At 45.4% G+C, this 20,187-nt stretch overlaps 3 protein-coding genes across 3 annotated transcripts; 1 reads left to right on the plus strand and 2 right to left on the minus strand.

Moving 5' to 3' along the window:
• The first annotated feature begins 7,893 nt into the window (after positions 1 to 7,893).
• On the plus strand, positions 7,894 to 10,976 carry LOC119923819 (putative olfactory receptor 14L1). The gene is made up of 2 exons (XM_038743041.1): positions 7,894 to 8,616; positions 10,953 to 10,976. The coding sequence occupies exons 1-2, from the start codon at positions 7,894 to 7,896 to the stop codon at positions 10,974 to 10,976; spliced, it is 747 nt and encodes a 248-aa protein (XP_038598969.1).
• A 593-nt stretch (positions 10,977 to 11,569) lies between these two features.
• Positions 11,570 to 12,520, minus strand: LOC119923820 (olfactory receptor 14A16-like). The gene has a single exon (XM_038743042.1). The coding sequence runs from the start codon at positions 12,518 to 12,520 to the stop codon at positions 11,570 to 11,572; it is 951 nt and encodes a 316-aa protein (XP_038598970.1).
• Positions 12,521 to 19,014: 6,494 nt separating this feature from the next.
• LOC119923821 (putative olfactory receptor 14L1) lies at positions 19,015 to 19,965 on the minus strand. The gene is made up of 2 exons (XM_038743043.1): positions 19,588 to 19,965; positions 19,015 to 19,374 (listed from the first exon to the last, which is right to left on the minus strand). The coding sequence occupies exons 1-2, from the start codon at positions 19,963 to 19,965 to the stop codon at positions 19,015 to 19,017; spliced, it is 738 nt and encodes a 245-aa protein (XP_038598971.1).
• Positions 19,966 to 20,187: the final 222 nt, after the last annotated feature.

Genomic DNA, 20,187 nt, shown 5'->3' on the forward strand with positions numbered 1-20,187 from the left:
AAAAACAACAACACACACATACACACACACATATGAAAAAATACTACAAATGACAATGATCCAGGTCACAATACAAATCCTCAAATAAAATATGATAACAAAAGAGAGGGACCATATAAATTTTGTACTTGAAATCTCCCAAGTAGGAAACCTTGGATAGCCCATATTTGGATCCTTGGATCCCGGGGAATGAGGGATGGTGAGTCTGATGTGGGATTCTGTAGGCCAGACTATGTGTTTAATAAATGCCAGCATTATTTCATGAAGGGAATGAGTGTCTTCTCTCCCTGCCAATCTCTGTCTTCTTAGAGGCTACAATAATATTCATTAAACACTTACTAGGTGACAACCACTGAGGGAGGTTCAAGATAATCAGATCAGTTATAGCTCTGTCACACATGGGGCTCAGAATCCAAGAGTGAAGGTGTGTTGCTATCTTATCCCCATTTTGCTGATGAGGAAACTGAGCTCAGAGAACTTCACTGAATTGTACAGTGTCACATAACTGGTCATTGTCAGAATTGGCTCTGGAACCATGTCTCCTGACTCTCAGACACTTTCTCTTTCCACGAGCCCTCTCTGATAGGGCAGGTGAGTGATTTTTCTCATATCTAAGGGATGCCTAAGTCTTTCAGGTAGCAGATATTGCTTAATGTGAGTTGAATTTTGGACTGCTATGGATGATGGATTTTTATATAAATCATTTAAGGTAAACTATTTACATAAGTTATTAAATGACAAATTTTGGCTATATTTCTGGGTAAGGGCCTTGGTCACAAATGCTCCCAGCTTTTGTTTTGATAAGTTATGGCCCAGTGTTTCCCTCTGTCCTGGAGAATCTTTATTTGTCCTTCTCATATAACAAAATGTCATTTAAAATTTCTATTTCACAAGTCTCTGGGGATAGACCAAAATAGTACTACATTATCATGAAAGGAGAAGCTCGTCATGCGCAACTGTTTCCTATGGAATTAGAGAACACTTGGTGTAAGAGAAAACGTTGCCATACCTTGCAAACCTTAAGCAAGCAAGACAATAATAATAATAATGATAGCATTTGTTAAGCGCTTACTATGTGCAAAAACAGATGACAGACTTTTTGTTTGCACAGTGGAGCCAGAACTCTGGGTCTTTCATTGGCCTTTTAAATCAAAAACGCATTCATTGATGGATTTCTCCATTAGTGGTGTACCCTTCAAATTTGAAAGACAATTCTATATAAACTCTAAACAATCCTATTTCACATCCTCGCAGCCTTGGACTTATACTTTATGGCGTTGATTCAGTGAACTACCTTGGCTCAGTCTGATTCTTTAGAGGGTTTTCCCAAGGCTCTTTAGGGTTTGCCACTGCAGTAAGACAGAAAGCAGCAACAGTGGTCTGGTGTCTTTCCAGAGATGAGGGAAATAGAAGGTGTCATCTCCGGAGGGACTCATAGTTCAGGATTCTCCCGAGTCCCCCAGATATTTCCCTCTGGACACTAACATTAATTAGACCTGAAAAGTTAACGTCACAACTCTCTCCAAAATTGTAAAACTCCATCACCTGGCTGTAAAACCAGTGGTATTAATAAAAATGTCCACACAGCTTGGCTTTTCCTCCTTAGTCTTAGGTTCAGAGCAATAGTTGGATAATTCCAGATCACTTCAAGGGTGTCTCAGGAATTTCAGTTGCTTCCCTCAACTGGAGCCACACAGCTCTGCTCTGAAACGCTGTCTCACTGGAGCTCCCCTGAGCTGGTTTACTGCTGTCCCCTTCCATAGATTCCATGGAGGTAAGTGGTTGGATCTGAACTCAATTCATTCATTCAATCGTATTTACTGAGTGCTTACAGTGTGCAGAGCACTGATCTAAACACTTAGAAAGTACAGTTCATCAATGTAAAGAACCTTAGCCAGTCATTGCATCAAGAGGTTCCCATCTTTCTGAGCTGAAGTGATGTTGCAATAGCTTAGTCTCCCTTTCCCTTCAATCTCCTCAATTCTCTGCATTTTCCCTCCGTTCCCAGGTGACAGAGTGTGGAATAGATCATATCTCTGTGATATATTGGACTTCAAGGTTTGAGAAAAAAATCTAAATAATATCCTTCTCCCTTGGGCCAAGGTACCAAGAATGTTGCTAGTCAATTTGTGGATTACCTGAGATTTGCCAGGGTCATTAACACTTTGGAAGACATGGCTGAATTGTAAAAACGATCCTATGTCAATAGACTGAAATTCAGAAAGAATGATTTCTAGTGGCACTCTTAGTTATAAGAAACAAAGCACACAAACAGGAAAAGAGTGGTTCACACTATTCAGTAATTGACATTAAGTACTTAGTTGTTCACAAGCTGAAAGTCAATCTAAATGAAGGCCCTTTATAGGACCTTTATTAATAAGCAATAGGAGTTTGGTATTCAATCAGTCGTGTTTATTGAGCACTTACTGTGTGCAGAGCACTGTACTAAGCGCTTGGGAAGTACAAGTTGGCAACATATTCGAGATGGGAATGGTAATTTTTCCACTCTGTTAGTTTCTGGTGAAATATTCTGGATTGCTTGGACTTAGTCTTGGTCCTTGAACATTTTTGCTGTGGTATTCATTATGCAATTACTATGTGCCAAACTCTTAACTAAGTGTTGGGGTAGATGGAATGCAATCAGCTCAGATATGGTAAAAAGAGCCTCTTTGTGGAGCAGGGATAATGTTTGACCTGATTATCTTCTATTTCCCCTTGCATTTAGCTCAGTGCTTGGCATGTGGTAAGGATTTAAGAAATAGCATCATTATTTTAATTTGAAAAGGGATGGGAAATATGTCCACTGGTTGAAAGATAAAGGCATTGACGGTACTCTATCTAGAGACAGATGGAGCTTACAGTGGGCTTGATAGGAAAATTGCTGACTAGTTTATTTTCCATGTTTATTGATATTTAAATTTGAGAATAGGGGCTTAAATTAAAGCAGGTGAGAATGTGGTTGGATATAAGAACTGCTAGACAGTGAGCTTCTGAAAGGCAGAAACTAGGTTTACCTACTCCATTGTATTTTCCCAAACGTTTAATACACTGTTTTGCACAAAGTAGATGGCCAATAAACACCCTTGATGGATATTAGAATGGGAAAAACATGGGGAAAAAACAAAACAAAACTCCAAAGGTAGCTTGTGGAATCCCCATCTCTAAAAATCTTTAAGAAAAGAAAACATGGAAAATAGTTCTGGATGCAGTTTATCCCGGTTTAGTCAATTTCTTGGTTTAATTTGCATGGGGAAAAATGATTAGAACTACCTGTATGATTCAATCAATTATATTTATTGAGTGCTCACTGTGTGCAGAACACTGTACTAAGCACTCAAGAGAGTACAATATAACAGAGTTGGTAGACAAGTTCCCTGCCCACACTGAGTTTACAGTCTAGAGGGGGATACAGACATTAATACAAATAAATAAATTAGGGATATGTACATAAGTGGTGAATAAAGGTGAAAATCCAAGGCCAAGGGTGATGCAGAAGGGAGTGGGAGAAGAGGAAATGAGGTTCTAGATAGTCAATTGTGTTTTCTGAGAGCTTACTGTGTGCAGAGCACTGTACTAAGTGCTTGAGTACAACATAACAACAAACAGGAGGGTTTCAAAACGTAGGAGACTGTGGAAACAGCTCTACTTAAACACACAGTGATTTCCTCGGTTCTTGGATTCTGATATTCATCGGGATTGGAAAAATGTGCTCAAATCCCAGAGCAAAACATATCAGGGGGAGAAAAGGAAAGCGAAACAGGTCTGCCCTGGGGAGTCTGCCCCAGGGTTATTGCAGATAATTGCAGAAGAGGGAAAGTGAATCCACAAAAGCTGATGAAGTCAGTAAGCCAAGTTCAGCTTGCTGGGCCATCCTCTGGGGGTGGGGACGATTCTGTAGTCGGGAACGATGCCTTTCCTGACTGGCTTAAACACGAAGCCTTCTCCTTCCACAAGCAACTGAAAGTCTCCCAGCCCTCCTTGCTGCCCACTTCTGCCCTAGTCAAAGGAGGCAGGGTTCTAACATCCCTTTGCGGACAGCACTCACCTCCTATTATGCAGAAGAAAAGATGAGGAATTGCAACTTGCTAGTCAGAGAAGGTGAGTTTTGACTCCTGAGGGACCCGTTGGGAGCTTACATTGGGGGTTGTCCATTGTGGAAGCTGTGAGGTCAAGCTCTGAGGCGCTTTTTTTAAAAAATGGTATTTATTAAGTGCTTACTATGTGCCAGACATTTTACTAAGCACTGGGAAAGATACAAGCGAATCAGGCTAGATGCAGTCCATCTCCCATATGGGGCTCATGGTCTTAATCCCCATTTTACAGAAGAGATAACTGACACATGGAGAAGTTAAGTGACTTGTCCAAGGTCACACGGTAGGCAAGTGGTGCAGCCAGGATTAGAACTCTGACTCCCAAGACTGTGCTTTATTCACAAGACCTCGCTGCTTTGACCATGCTGTGGTCACTAGTACTGGCAGGGGTTTGAAGGTAAAGACATCTGACCCGGGTGGCAGGATCCCCAATCAGCAGCTTCAAATGGGAGTATGGAGGGGAAAGGATGAAGGGGAGAAGAAACATTTAAATGATACAAGGAATCAACATCACTGGAGCGGAGAACTGCTGAAAACGTTTGGGGAGCCAGCTGTGCAGTCAGATAAGGCCAGCAAGGTGACGCCCTGCATTGGCTCTAACAGAGGCTGTTAGAGGATTTTGATAGCAAGGAGGCAAATAAAAAAATTCAAACTAGTGCCAGGGACTGAAGAGAGCAAGCATCCTAGCCCAGCACAGGAACATCTTAGACTGTAAGCTTCTTGTGTGCCTACTATTGTATTGCACCCTCCCAAGAGCTTAGTATGGTGCTTTGCCCACAGAATAGCACTCAGTTAAAGCCACTGATTGATGAACGTGATATAGATGGAGCCTTTCTCATCAGGTATGACAGAGGGGCCTTGGTCTGAGACTTCAGGACAGAGAACCTATGTGAAGAAAATGATTGTTTTGTTTAGTGTATTGCCACTTGCACTCTCGTGTCCCTGCCAGTCAAATTCCAAATCGGGCGATGAGTGCCACGAGCAAGTAGGTGGGCAGGATTGCAACATGTGCAGAAGGACTCACCTATGGCCAAATGGACCAGAGCACAGTTCCGGTGAGCTGTAGGGTGGTTGCCTTGGTAACCGCTGCTGTTTCCAGCAGGTTTTCCCTACTGCCAGAGTTGGGATTAGAGACCTCAACTTCTGATTCTCAAAGTTGTGCTCTTTCCACTGGACTGACAGCATAAAAATGACTGCAGCGCTTGCCGTGGTCTTTCCTGTGGACCAAACCTCCCCTTGACAGTGCAGTTGTTTGAATCCCAAATAATACCAATCTATACATACAAGCCACTGTGTTCAGCGTCCTTTCCCAAAGCAAAGCAACATGGTCTAGTGGAAAGAGCACAGGACTGGCAGTTCGAAGAGCTAGGTTCCAATTCTGGCCCTGCCACCCACCTGCATGTGAACTTGGGCAAGTCATTTAATTTATGAGAAAACAGAGGCCTAGAGAAGTTAGATGACTTACCCAAGGTCACACAGCTGGCAGGTCCTCTGAATCACAGCCCCATGCTCTTTCTCCTAGGCCTCGCAAGGTTTTGCCATCACATCTTGTCCATTAATGCTATTGTTCGGGGCAAAGAGTTTGTATCCCAAGTTCTGACTGTAACTATAAATTCCCTCTGCCTCGGCCTGCCCTGCCTATTTCCGCTGGGAGTTGGGAATAATGGGGACAATGCAATTCTCTCAATCTGGGGCTGAGCACAGAAATGCAGCACAAATCCTCTGTGTAATTCTTTGGTGATAATGCAGTGATTGTCTCTATGGATAATCAGCCAAGGGAACAGCCCCTTCTCAACTCCATGGTGGTAATGGTGTGACAGTTGCCCTGAATGATCAGCCATGAGAAGCACCCCCCTCGCACACACATACTAGTCCATGGGGGGGATGGGACAGTTTTATCCATGATCAGCCTTGGGGATATCCTCAGTGTAACCCCATGATGATAATGGGGTGGTTGTTGCCTTGGATGATCAGCTATGGGAAACCCAAAGTGCACAAGTCCATGACAGCGATGGTTGCCTTGGACAATTATCTATGGGAATGTCTTCAATGTACCTGTAATGGTGACAGGGCAACGGTTGCCACGAACACTGTCGTGGGGACTTGGTAATCATTTTTACCCATCACAGATGAATATGGAGTCCGGGAGTCTGCAGTGTCTGTGATCCCTGCCTCTTGCTGATGGAGCTTTTTATGTCCAAAACTGACCTTCTTGCCTTCCCTCTTTAAGCCACTTTGCCTTTCTAGCTTTACTCTTTCTGGCAGAACCATTTTTCACCCCCATCCTCCCTGTCCCAGAAGCCCATCATTCTTGAGTCTTTGCTCTCTTTGAACCCTTGTGACCATCTGCCCCATATTTATTCATTCATTCAATCATACTTATTGAGTGCTTACTGTGTGCAGAGCACTGTACTAAGCGCTTGGGAAGTACAAGTCGGCAACATATAGAGACGGTCCCTACCCAACAATGGGCTCACAGTCTAGAAGCCATATCCGTAAATGTCCCAAACAAGTCATTCAGGAGCTTACACAGGAAGCTTTAGGTTGCTCAGTTGATGAGGTGGTGTCTTGTACATGATGAAGGGCAAGGGCTCCAGCTTGCCCCAGTGCGTGGACAATCACGAGTCGAGGACTTGGCAGCACTCAGCATTTCCATGTCTGGTGAAGGGATACAAGAACCCGGACTGAGCTGGGGTCCTTTTTAACCACTGCACAGAGGACACCACGTGGTCTGGGCCTGGTGAACCTACCTGGTGTGACAGGGGGTGCCCACCCCAAGACCAGCCCAACTAAGGAGGCCGGCAACTCTCGGGAACCATGAGTATTTAACGACTGTAATCAGCTTGCCCCAAGATGTGCCAAGGAATGGATATAGGTACTTGAGGCTACATCTGACTGAATGCTAGCTATGAGGAACCCAGTTGAGGTGCTTATCTGATCATTTACCTACTTTGATTAGTATTTGTAAGCAATAAACCTTTTATCCCTTGTACCACAAGCAGTTTAGAATCCAAAATGAAGCTGGCCCTGCCTCTTCCCCTTCATTCAATATACTCCTAAATCTTGGTGATTCCTCCTTCATGATAGTTTCCGCATCTGTCCTTTCCTCTCCACTCAAACAGGTAACAACCTTGTTCAAGCTCTGGCTATAGCATGATTAGTGTACTCCATTAGCCCCCTTGCTGGTTTTTCTGCCTCCAGCCTCTTTCTGCTGCTGCATGGATCATTTTCTGGCAGGGTGGTTCATCACACATCTCTCCAGTCCTCCCAAACTACCAATGGTTACCCATTTTCCTCTGCAACAAACAGAAATGTCTTACCCTAGGCTTCAAGGCTCTCCAGTGACAGAGTTATTTCACCCGCAATGTCCCAGAATGCACTCTTCCCTCCTTTCAAGCTTATCTTCTAGCCATCCCTCACTCCAGACTCTCCCACTTTCAAACTCTTGCTCACGCTGTTTCTACCTTGTGGGCAGGATTCATGTCTATCAGCTCGATTGTATTACACTCTTCCCAATATGGTAAGTGCTCAATAAATACCACTGATTGATTGATAATTGCTGGCATCCCTTTCCACAGCAGAAAAAGAACAACTTCCTAATATCCCTAGTGATGTCTACAACATTAAAAAAACCCTTCTGTTTCCATGTGTTCTTTCCTAAAGTGACCAACTCGCAATTTCCGAAGTTGAAATGGACAATTGTACCTCAGTGACGGAATTCTTCCTCCTGGGGTTCTCCGACAGCCGGGAGCTGCAACTGGTGTATGCCACGATGTTCCTCCTGGTTTACCTGGTGTCCCTGATGGGGAATCTCCTCATCATCGCCGTTATCACGTACGACCGGCATCTCCACAACCCTATGTACTTGTTCCTCAAGAACCTTTCCTTCATAGATCTCTGCTACATCTCTGTCACTGTCCCTAAATCCATCCTCAATGGATTGACTGGCAGCGTGTCCATCTCTCTCCTGGGGTGTGTTCTGCAGGTGTATTGGGTTACTTTCCTTGCATGTGCTGAGCTGCTGTTACTCACAGCCATGTCCTATGATCGCTATATTGCCATCTGCTGTCCTTTGCACTATGACAGCATCATAAACCGAGGGGCAAGTGTGAAGATGGTGGCCATGTCCTGGCTTGGTGGAAGCTTCAATGGCTTCGTTCACACAACAGCAACTTGTACTCTCCCCTTCTGTGGGTTCAATGTGATCCACCAGTTCTTCTGTGAAATCCCCCAACTCCTAAAACTCTCCAGCTCTAGAAGGAATGTGCCCGAATTGGCAGTCACAATGGTCTCTGCAGTTTTTGTTCTTCTTAGTTTTATAGCCGTCATCATCTCTTACGTTCGCATCTTCTCTGCCGTGATGAAGATCTCATCTGCAGAGGGTCAGTCCAAAGCCTTCTCTACCTGCCTGCCCCATCTCGTCGTTTTCACCACTTTTCTGATCACTTGTGTCTTTGAGTATTTAAAGCCAACATCAGACTCTCCCTCCATCCTGGATGTGCTGCTGTCTGTGTTTTATATTGTGGTGCCCCCCACCCTGAACCCCCTAATTTACAGTCTGAGGAACATGGACATGAAGGCTGCAATTGGGAAATTTATGGGTTCCTTCAGAATCTGGTAGGCTTTTCAGATTTCAAATTAGTCCGCATTTCACGGGATTGGTCAGTTGGTCAGTCAGTCCTAAAGCAGCTCCTCGTGACCATAAGGAAAAGAAGTTCCAAGAAGCCTCTGATGTAACTGGACCACTAAGCTGAGCAGTGGACTGTCAAGCCTGAAAGATCCTGGTGTATTCCAATTATTGAAGTGATAATCTAGGGAAACGTCCCCTGGAATCTTGCATTGAGAATGACATTTAAGCCTCTATCCTGACCAGCAATAGGTGCAAATTAATTAGTCCTAGGTGATGAAGGTTTATGCATGCCACTGATACTTGCTTCAGCCCTGGAAGTCATATTCCTGCTGGGACATGGAGTAGAATAATTGAGAAGCTTGGGTGCAGCCCATTGCAGAGGGCACACAGAGGCTCTTGATGGGTAGGACCCACTGATGGGCAAGATGACCATCAGAAGTGTTAATGTGCCCTGAGAGCCATTACCCAACTTGTGAATGATTTGCTAGTCACTGCAACCGCTGTGGTGCTTGGAGTAGTAGCAGTAATAGTAATAGTAGTAGTAGTAGTAATAGAGGTATCAGAAATGGAAGCATTGTGACCAAGTGGATACAGAACAGGCCTGGGTTCTAATCCCTGCTCTACCACTTGCCTGTTGTGGGACCTTGGAGAAAGTCACCATTTCTCTGGGCCTGTCAGTTCTACCTTCACAACATTGCTACACTCTGTCCCTTCCTCTCCATCCAAACTGCTACCACATTAATGCAGGCACTTATCCTATCCCACCTTTATTATTTTATCAGTCTCCTTGCTTACCTCCCAGCCTCCTGTCTCTCCCCACTCCAGTTCATACTCCACTCTGCTGCCCAGATCATTTTCCTTCAAAATCGTCCAGACCAAGTTTCCCCACTCCTCAAGAAACTCCAGTGGTTGTCCATCCACCTCCTCATCAAACAGAAGACTCCTCACCATTGGCTTTAAAGCATTTAATCACCTTGCCCCCTTCTACCTCACCTCGCTACTCTCCTATTACAACCCAGCCCGTACACTTTGTTCCTTTAATGCTAATCTTCTCACTGTGCCTCCAGCTTCTATATCTTGCCACCAACCTCTCACCCACAACCTTCGTCTGGCCTGGGATGTCCTCCCTCCTCATATCAGATATATAATTGCTCTCCCCCAATTCAAAGCCTTATTGAAGTCACATCTCCTCCAAGAAGCCTTCCCTGACCAAGCCCTCCTCTCCTCTTCTCCCACTCCCTTCTGCATTGCTCTGACTTGCTCCCTTCATCTAACCTCCCTCCCATCCCCACAACACATATCTATTTATCTGTAAAATATTTATGTATTTATATTAATGTCTGGCTCCCCATCTAGGCTGTGAGCTCAATGTGGGCAGGGAATGTGTCTGTTTGTTGTTGTATTGCTCTCCCCCAAGTGCTTAGTCCAGTTATTTGCACTCAGGAGGTGCTCAATAAATATGATTGAATGAATGAATGAATGGGCCTCCATTTACTCATCTGTAAAATGGAGATTCAGTACCTGTTCTCCCTCCTGCTTATCCTATAAGCCACATATGGGACAGCTACTGTGTCTAACCTGGTTGTCTTATATCTGTCCCAGTTCTTAGTTTAACGCTTAGCACATGGTAAACATTAAGCAAATACTACACTTATCATTATTATTAGTATTTATTGGTAGCCAACTGGGTGAAGTGCACTATATGAAGATTTGGGATACTCAAGGCATGTTCCCTGCCGACAAGGAGCTTACTCTCTAGTGAAGGGAGTGGACGTAGAAATATTTATGAACAGTGGAATCAGAATAAATACACTGAAAATGCTATCAAATTTGCCTATAAATACAAGTGCAGAGGATAGGTACAAATAAAGATATGAGTGTAAGAAGCAGCTGAAGACACCAGGAACACACACAAGCAAGGGATTGTGTCTACTGACGCTATTATACTGTACTCTCCCAAGCACTTGGTACAGTGCTCCTCACACAGTAAGCACTTAATAAATACCATTGATTGATTTGGAATTGTATTTATTGAGGTCCCACTCTCTGCAATGCACAGTATGAAGCATTTGGAAAGGTAAACAGAAAGGAGAGATATGTCATCTGCCCACCAGGAGTTTACACTCTAGCAACAACAAATAGAAAGACATCTATTCCAGATTTTCCCACTCCATCTCATGTCTTTAGAATTCTCTCCCAGTGTTTCCCCAAACCCTCCATTTGTGCTGCAGGCTGACTGCTCACTCTTCATTTGAGAGGAAAATAAAGAATAGGGGGAAGTGGGAGGAAGGCAGTGTAAATGAGGGAAGGAAAGAAGAAAGGAGAAGGGAAACAAAGAGGTCTCTCACTGTAACAAGGCATGGAGTGTGTAGGAATTGTAGGCTGTGTTTTTCCTGGACCCCTCCATGCAGCGTTCATGGCCACCAGTCAAGATTTCAAGCTTCATAATGGTAATAATAATCGTGATATCTGTAAGGCACTTACCATATGCCAAGCACTGTATTAGACATAGTATGCTGGGTACAAACACAGTCCTTACACCACATAGGCTCTCAGTATAAGCAGATGGGAGAATGGTTATTTCATCTCCATTTTACAGTTCAGGAAACAGAGGCACAGAACGTTTCCCAATGTCCCAATGGCAGAACGTTTCCCAATGGCACAGACTCTCCCAATGTCACACTGCAGGCAGTGGCAGAGCCAGGACTAAGATCCAGGTCCTTGGACTCCCAGGCCACTGCTCTTTCCACTAGGTCACCCACACAATGCTGAGGTAAAACCATTCTAGAGTGAAGACTGGTTAAGTCAGAGGTATAGTCAGGTTGGTCCGTGGAGAAGGAAGGACCTATTATCTGATAGATGTTTTCTCCTTTGGGAAATCTTTTGACCATAGCAGCCTTCCCATTGCTGCCTTCATGTCCCGGTTCCTCAGGCTGTAGATGAGGGGATTAAGGGAAGGGGGCACCATGGCATAGAACACAGACACCAGCAGGTCCAGTGCAGAGGGAGAGTCTGATATTGGCTTTAGGTAGGCAAAGAAGCCTGATGTGAGGAACAGAGTGACAACGACCAGGTGGGGTATGCAGGTGGAGAAGGCTTTGGAGCGGCCCTCTGCCGACGGCATCCTCAGCACGGCTGAGAAGATGCGGACGTAGGAGCCCACGATGAGTACGAAGCAGAAGAAAGTTAAGCAGACGGCGATGGCCAAAATCACATCTTCTGTAACATGGACAGTGGAACATGCAAGTCTTAGCAACTGGGGACCGTCGCAGAAGAACTGGTGGACAGTGTTGGGGCCACAGAAGGATAGAGAGAAGGTGCTGGCTGTGTACATGATGGCATTCAAACAGCTGCCGAACCAAGAGGCAGCCAACATGCGTACACAGGCCCCGTGGGCCATGATGATCTCATAGTGCAGGGGGCGGCAGATGGCAATATAGCGGTCGTGGGACATCACCGTGAGCAGGGCCATCTCTGTTCCAGCGAATAAAAATACGAGGAATACCTGGGCAGCGCAGCCCAGCAGAGAGATGGAGTTGACATTCGTGAGGGAATTGAGGATGGATTTGGGGACTGTGACAGAGATGTAGCCGAGGTCAATGACGGAAAGGTTCTTGAGGAAAAAGTACATGGGAGTGTGGAACTGCCGGTCAATGGTGGTGACGGCAATGATGAAGAGATTCCCTATCAGGGCTGCCAGATAGACCAGCTGGAACAGCGTAGCGTGGATCAGCTGCCACTCCCGGATGTCAGAGAATCCCAGGAGGAGGAATTCTGTCACCGTCGTGATGTTAGACATGGACTGGGAGGTGTCATGAGCTGCCTGTGGGAGTGAAGAATGAGTGCAAAGTCAACATCCCCAACTGAGCATCCTCTGAGTCTGCTATTAGTGTTGGGGGTTTTCTGGAGAAGAGCTATAAACAATCTCCTGAAAAAGTATAATCTGATGGGTGACAGGAGGCAGCAGTGCATTTTTGCCCAGATACAACAGCAAAAAATAACAATTGTGGTATCTGTTAAGCACTTACTATGTGTCAAATGCAGTTCTAAGTGCTGGGGTAGATACACGATAAACAGTACCTCACCATCTAAGTAGGAGGGAGAAGGGTCTTAATCCCCATTTTACAGGTGATGAAACTGGGGCCCAGAGAGGTTAAATGACTTGCTATGATCACCTAGCAGGCAAGTGGCAGAGTCAGGTTAAAACAGAGGTCCTCTGACTACCAACCCTAGACCATGCGGCTACTCAGTAACCCTACTGAATCACATCTCTGCCAAGTAGCCTCCTCTGATTATACTCTCATTTCCCCACTCTACTGGCATTCTCTTCGATGTCATCTATACACTTGAATCAGTACCCTTTGAGAACTTTTTTTCTCTCTTCTCCCCCAGGCATACAGCATTTATGTCCATATCTTTATTTGCTGCCACTTTCACTTCTTGTAATTTATTTGAATGCCTGTCTCCCCAACTAGTATTATTAGCTCCTTTTTAAAAAAATGGTATTTAAGTGATTACTATGTGCCAAGCACTTTTCTGAGCGCTGAGGTAGATGCAAGGTAATCAGGTTTTCCCACGTGGGGCTCACAGTTTTAATCCCCTTTTTTACAGATGGCACTGTAAAACTGAGGCACAGAGAAGTTAAGTGACTTGCCCAAAGTCACAAAGCTGACAAGTGGTGGAGCTCCTTGAGGGCAGTGGTCATGTTGTGCTGTAATTTTCCAAGCACTTAATGCAGTGCTCTGCACGTAGTAAGTGCTCAATAAGTATCATTTATGTATTGATTGATCTTTGCATTAGGGTCTGTATCCTTTAAGAACTTTGATATTCACCGTACCCCCAGTCACATAGCACTTTGCCCATAGTCTTATATTCTGTTGCTTCCCTTATTTGTATTTTATTTTAATGCTTGTCTCTCTTACTATTCTATAAATCCCTTAAGGGAAGGCATCATCGTCTACCTACTCTATTGTATTGTGCTCTCCCCAGTGCTTCATACAGTGCTCTGCACCAAATAGCACTTAACAAATACAATTGATTGAGATATGATTCCAGGTAGAATCCAGATATATTTCCATGCCAGTGAGTCAGCAGATATTTACTGCACCCTCCCACAAGGTCGTCCACTGCCTTTCATTGACAGGGATCATGGTAAAGAGTAGACCTCCTCTCAAAATCTACAACCTCCACCCCTGCTTCTGACCTCATCTTCTACCATTCACTTTCCAGTGGCTTCTTCTACATTGCTTGTAAGCATGCTCACGTATCCTTTATCTTCAAAAAAACCCTCTTTGTCCCTACAACTCCCACCAACTCTTGTCCTATCTCCCTCCTACCATTCCACTCCAAACTCCTTGAGCAAGTTGTCACTTCTCCTCCAATTCTGTCCTTGATCCACTCCAATCTGGTTTCCGTCCCCTTTCACCCACTGAAACCACCTTCTCTAAGGTCACCAGTGATCTCCTTTTGCCCAATCCAATGGCCTCCATCCTAATCTTCCTTGACCTCTCAGCTGCCTTCAACACTGCTGACCACCCCCTTCTTGTGGAAACGTTATTCAACCTCGGCTTCACTGACATTGTCTTCTAGTTTTCCGCTCCTTTACGATCTCTTTCACGGGCTCCTCTGCCTCCCACCCTCTAAATCTAGGAGTCCCTCAAGGATTGGTTCTAGATCCCCTTTTATTCTCCAGATACAACCCCTCCCTTGGACAATTCATTTGCTACCATGACTTCAACTACCTTCTCTACATGGATGATTCCCTAATCTACCTCTCCAGCTCTGACTCTCTCCTTCTCAGCAGTCTCATATTTACTCTTGCCTTCAAGACATTTCTATTTGGATTTCCTGTTGTCACCTCAAAGTTAACAAGCTTAAAACAGAACTCCTCATCTTCTGACCCAGACTCTGTCCTCCCCTTGTCTTTAAGATCACTGAAGACAACACCATTATCCTCCTTGTCTCACTAGTCTGTACCCTTGCCATTATCATCAACATCCCTCTCATTTAACCCACATATTCAATATGTCACCAAATCCTGTTGCTGTTACCTTCACAACACCATTGAAACCCATCCTTAATGGTCCATACTAATTGCTGCTATGTTGATCCAAGCACGTATCATAGTCTGACTTGATGACTGCAGCAGGCTCTTGGCTGACCTTGCTGCCTCCTGTCTTTTCCCAGTCCAGTTCACTTTTCACTCTACTGATTGGATCATTTTCTAGAAAAATGTTCAGTCCACATCTCTCCACTCCTCAGGAACCTCCAGTGGTTTCCCATGACCCTCCACATCAAACCGAAACTTTTACCATCGGCTTTCCAGCGCTCAATGGCCTTGCCCCCTCCTACCTTACCTCCCCCATTTCCTCCTACAACCCAGCCTGCACATTTCACTCCTCTAATGTCATCCTACTCACTGCCCCTCAGTCTCATATACATCACTGCCACCTCTCATCCACATCATACCTCTGACCTGTAGTGCCCTTAATCTTCATATGTGACAGATGATCATTCTCCCCACCTTCAAAGTCTTATCGCAAGCACATCTCCTCCAAGAGGTCTTCCCTAACTAAGCCTTCATTTCCTCTTCTCCCACTCCCTCTGCATCACCCTTGCACTAGGATTTGTACCCTCTCTTCACCCCTCCGTTAGCCCCACAGCACTTATATACTTATCTGTAGTTTATTAATTTTAATGTCCATCGCACACTCCAGACTGTAAGCTCGTTGTAGGCTGGGGATGTGTCTTTTTATTGTTGCATTGTACTCTCCCAAATGATTAGTACAGTCCTTTGTACACGGTAAGTGTTTAATAAATATGATTGACTGATTAATCGATTGATTGGTCTCTCCAGTCCCCCCAAATCCCCAGCGGTTGCCCATCCACCTCCACATAGAATAGAAATGCCTTGCTCTCAGCTTTTCAATTCTCAATCGGCCCGGCCCTTCATATCTTACCTGGCTGATTACACACTACAACCCAGGTCACATGCTTCACTACTCTAATGCCAACCTACTCATTGTACCTCAATCATGTCTACCTCACCTCTGACCACTTGCCGATATCCTGCCCCTAATCTGGGACTCTATCCCTGTTAAAATCTGGCAGACTCTCACTCTCCCTATCTTCAAAGCCTTATAAGAATCTCACCTCTTCCAAGAGGCCTTCCCCCCTCAAGCCCTCATTTCCCCTACTGAGGACCAGAGGGTGGGTCTCTCCCCACATCTTATTGATAACTTGTGTTTGGCTCAGCATTTAGCATCGTGTTTGGAGTGAGTGCTTGATCAATCCCATGCATTTCAGGAGGAACTCACTGACCTGGGGTGGGTTCGTGCTTAATTGCCCCTGCTGCTCTCCTCATCCTGTCATCTGCAGGCCAATGATCGCGTCGTGTGGAGGTTGGCTAACTGTAAAATCATTTCGATTTTAAGCATCATAGATTGTCTCCTGGGGCTGGACTGTTCTGTGACTGGCACAGCCTTGTCCACCGCAAAGTCCCAGAAGTGGGAGCAGTACAAGTCCCAAAGGGTCTCCAGAGCGCAGATCCGGGCCAGTGGGGCAGGCCACCTGGTTTCAGAGATGGGACTGTTCCCAGGGTACAACCAGGGAGGAATTGGTTCTGCCTTCTCCTCAGTCTCAGATTGACCATGATGACGTGATACCTCAGCACTCTGAAGCCAACCCAGCAGACACAAGCCTGGCAAAAGCATGGAAGGGAGGGACCATGACTCTTCCCTGCCAGATGGAAAGCCCCTTGGGGTCAGGGATCATGTTTAGTAACTCTATTGTACTTTTCCAGTGCTTAGTACAGTGTTCTGCCCACAGTAAATGGTCAATTAGTAAGATTGATAGATTTATTGACTGATTTATGAGGACATCCTCCTACACATTTTCCAGATGGAGATCCTCTCTAGATCACTGTGCCTGTATTTCTAACCCCTCTTTACTGACAAGTAAACCCTGGCATTATCCTTGACTCCTCTCTCTCATTCCAACCAAATATTCAAATCTATCACTAAATCCTGTCGATTAGTCCATCAAGACATTGCTAAAATCTGCCCTTTCCTCTCGATCCAAACTACTACCACATTAATCCAATCACTTATCTTACCACCCACCCCTTGATTACTATATCAGCCTCTTTGCTGACCTCCCAGCCTCCTGTCTCTCCCCACTGCAGTCCATACTTTACTGCCCAGATCATTTTCTACAGAAATGTTTAGTCCACATTTCCTCACTCCTCAAGAAACTCCAATGCTTGCCTATCCACCTCCACATCAAACAAAAACTCCTCACCACAGGTTTTAAAGCACTCATTCACCTTGCGCCCTCCTACCTGAGTTTGCTACTCTCCTACTACAACCCAGCACACAGACTTCGCTTCTATAATGATAACCTTTTCACTGTACCTTGTCCTCATGTATCTCACCACCAACAGCTTGCCTATGTCCTACCTCAGGCCTGGAATGCCCTTCCTCCTCATAGGAGACAAAAATTACTCTCTCCCCCTTCAAAACCTTATTGAAGGCACATCTCCTCCAAGAGGCCTTCCCTGACTAAGCCCTCCTTTCCTCTTCTCCCTTTCCCTTCTATGACACCCTGACTTACTCCCTTCATTCATCCCTTGATAGCAGCAGACAGCATAGTTCTTTGTGTGTGCTGCAGGTCACAGGAGCTCAACTCAGACTGTGGTTTTGAAAGGGGAAAAAGAGGGAGCCGGGAACAAACTGCTATGGCAACCCGGGGATGCCCCATGGCAGCAAAGGCTTTTGGTGCTGGACTCCTTGACACTTGGGGTGGGTGGACCCCCGTGTTGTCTCCACAGGAAACAGCCCAAGGCTCCCCTCTTTGTCACGGAACCTGAACCTGAGGAAGCCAAGGGTAGCACAGAACAACAAGAAACAGAAAAATACAGAGCAACCACAGTCACACAATAGAGAAATGACACAGTTGTCGTTTTCACACATGTACAGACATACTGGAGTTGGGAAGCTACACTCTAACAAGAAATTCTCAGTAGAGTCTTGGGGAGGATGGAGGCTGATTTGTGCTAGTGAGGATTTCCTCATAATAGAAAATTCAGCACAGAGAGATGGTAAATTGCAGGGTTGATTGCAGTGAGAGAATATTTGGGTTTATCAATGTCCAGGTAGGACAGTGTGTTCTGAGTTCATAAACACTACCCCTGCCCTCCAGGAGATCAATCTTACCACCAGAAATTAATAAACTGCCATGAATTTTGTGTCAGACCCCAGAGATCATGTTTACCAACTATATTTTATTTCACCTCCCACGTGACTGGTAAGTGCTCAGCAGATAGTAAGGAGTCAATAAATACCGCTGAATGATTGATCAATTCTCTTCTGGGTAAGAGCCGTTGGAGCTTCTTAATTTGATTCATTCCACTAAGACTGTAAATTATCCGAGGCAAGGGATTGTGTCTACCGATGCTATTATTCTGTACTCTCCCAAGCACTTGATAGAGTCCTCCTCTCACAGTAAGCACTTAATAAATACCATTGATTGATTTGGAATGGTATTTATTGAGGTCCCACTAGCTGCAATGCACAGTATGAAGCATTTGGAAAGGTAAACAGAAAGGAGAGATATGTCATCTGCCCACCAGGAGTTTACACTCTAACAACAACAAATAGAAAGAATCTATTCCAGATTTTCCAATTCCATGACACGTGTTCAGATTACTCTCCAGGTTTTCTGCCAAACCCTCCATTTGTACTTCAGACTGACTGCTCACTTTTCATTTGAGAGGAAAATAAAGAAAAGGGGAAAGTGAGAGGGAGGCAGTGTAATAGAGGGAAGGAGAGAAGAAAGGAGAAGGGAAACAAAGACGTCTCTCACTGTAGCAAGGCATGGAGTGAGTAAGAATTGTAGTCTCTGTTTTTCCTGGACCCCTCCATGGAGCATTCTTGGCCACTGGTCAAGATTACAAGCTTTATAATGATAATGATAATTGTGATATCTGTTAAGCACTTACCATACGCCAAGCACACAGTTCTTACCCCACATAGGCTCTCAGTCAAAGTAGGAGAGAGAATGGTTATTTCATTTCCATTTTACAGATATTGAAACAGAGGCACAGAAAGTTTTACTGACTTTTCCAATGTCACACTACAGACAGTGGCAGACCCAGGACTGGAATCCAGGTCCTCGGACTCCCAGGCCACTGCTCTTTCCACTAGGTCACCCAGACAATGCTGAGGTAAAACCATTCTGGAGTGAAGACTGGTTAAGTCAGAGCCATGGTCAGGGCAGTCCGTGGAGAAAGACCTTTTATCCGACAGATAGTTTCTCCTTTGGGAAATATTTTGGCCACAGCAGCCTTCCCATCGCTGCCTTCATGTCCCGGTTCCTCAGGCTGTAGATGAGGGGATTAAGAGTAGGGGGCACCACGGCATAGAACACAGTCACCAGCAGGTCCAGTGCAGAGGGAGAGTCTGATATTGGCTTTAAGTAGGCAGAGGTGCCAGACGTGATGAACAGAGCCACGATGACCAGGTGGGGTACGCAGGTGGAGAAGGCTTTGGAGCGGCTCTCCGTCGACGGCATCCTCAGCACGGCTGAGAAGATGGGGACGTAGGAGCCCACGATGAGCACGAAGCAGAAGAAAGCTAAGCAGATGCTGATGGCTAAACTCACATTTCCTGGGACATGGTCAGTGGAACATGCAAGCCTTATCAACTGGGGACCATCGCAGAAGAACTGGTGGACAGTGTTGGGGCCACAGAAGGATAGAGAGAAGGTGCTGGCTGTGTACAGGATGGCATTCAAACAGCTGCTGAACCAAGAGGCAGCCAACATGCCTACACAGGCCCCGTGGGCCATGATGATCTCATAGTGCAGGGGGCGGCAGATGGCGACATAGCGGTCGTGGGACATCACCGTGAGCAGGGCCAACTCTGATCCAACGAATAAAAATACGAGGAATACCTGGGCAGCGCAGCCCAGCAGAGAGATGGAGTTGACATTTGTGAGGGAATTGAATACGGATTTGGGGACTGTGATGGAAATGTAGCCGAGGTCAATGACTGACAGGTTCTTGAGGAAGAAGTACATGGGGGTGTGGAACTGCCGGTCAAAGGTGGTGATCGCAACGATGAAGAGATTACCCATGAGGGCTGCCAGATAGACTAGGAGGAGCAGCGCAGCTTGGATCAACTGCAACTCCCGGATGTCGGAGAATCCCAGGAGGAGGAATTCTGTTACTTTCGTGATGTTAGACATGGTCTGGGAGACATGAGCTGCCTGTGAGAGTGAAGAATGATGCAAAGTCAACACCCCAAACTGAGCATCTTCTGAGTCTGTTATTAGTGTTGAGGGTTTTCTGGAGAAGAGCTATAACCAATCTCAAGAAAATTTATCATCTGATGGGGTGACAGAAGGCAGGAGTGCATTTTGGCCCAGATACAACAGCAAAAAATAATAACTGTGCTATCTGTTAAGCAC

The sequence above is a fragment of the Tachyglossus aculeatus genome, unplaced genomic scaffold (assembly GCF_015852505.1).
Source record: "Tachyglossus aculeatus isolate mTacAcu1 unplaced genomic scaffold, mTacAcu1.pri scaffold_280_arrow_ctg1, whole genome shotgun sequence".
NCBI lineage: Eukaryota > Metazoa > Chordata > Mammalia > Monotremata > Tachyglossidae > Tachyglossus > Tachyglossus aculeatus.

Excerpts from the sequence above, each read along its gene's own strand:
- LOC119923819 (XM_038743041.1), top strand. The coding sequence starts at position 7,894 with ATGGGGAATCTCCTCATCATCGCCGTTATCACGTACGACCGGCATCTC. Across the intron at positions 8,617-10,952 it reads TGTCTGTGTTTTATATTGTG|GCTGACTGCTCACTCTTCAT; the intron begins GTGCCCCCCACC and ends TTTGTGCTGCAG.
- LOC119923820 (XM_038743042.1), bottom strand. The coding sequence starts at position 12,520 with ATGTCTAACATCACGACGGTGACAGAATTCCTCCTCCTGGGATTCTCT.
- LOC119923821 (XM_038743043.1), bottom strand. The coding sequence starts at position 19,965 with ATGTCTAACATCACGAAAGTAACAGAATTCCTCCTCCTGGGATTCTCC. Across the intron at positions 19,375-19,587 it reads GCTATGTCGCCATCTGCCGC|TTAGCCATCAGCATCTGCTT; the intron begins CCCCTGCACTAT and ends GGAAATGTGAGT.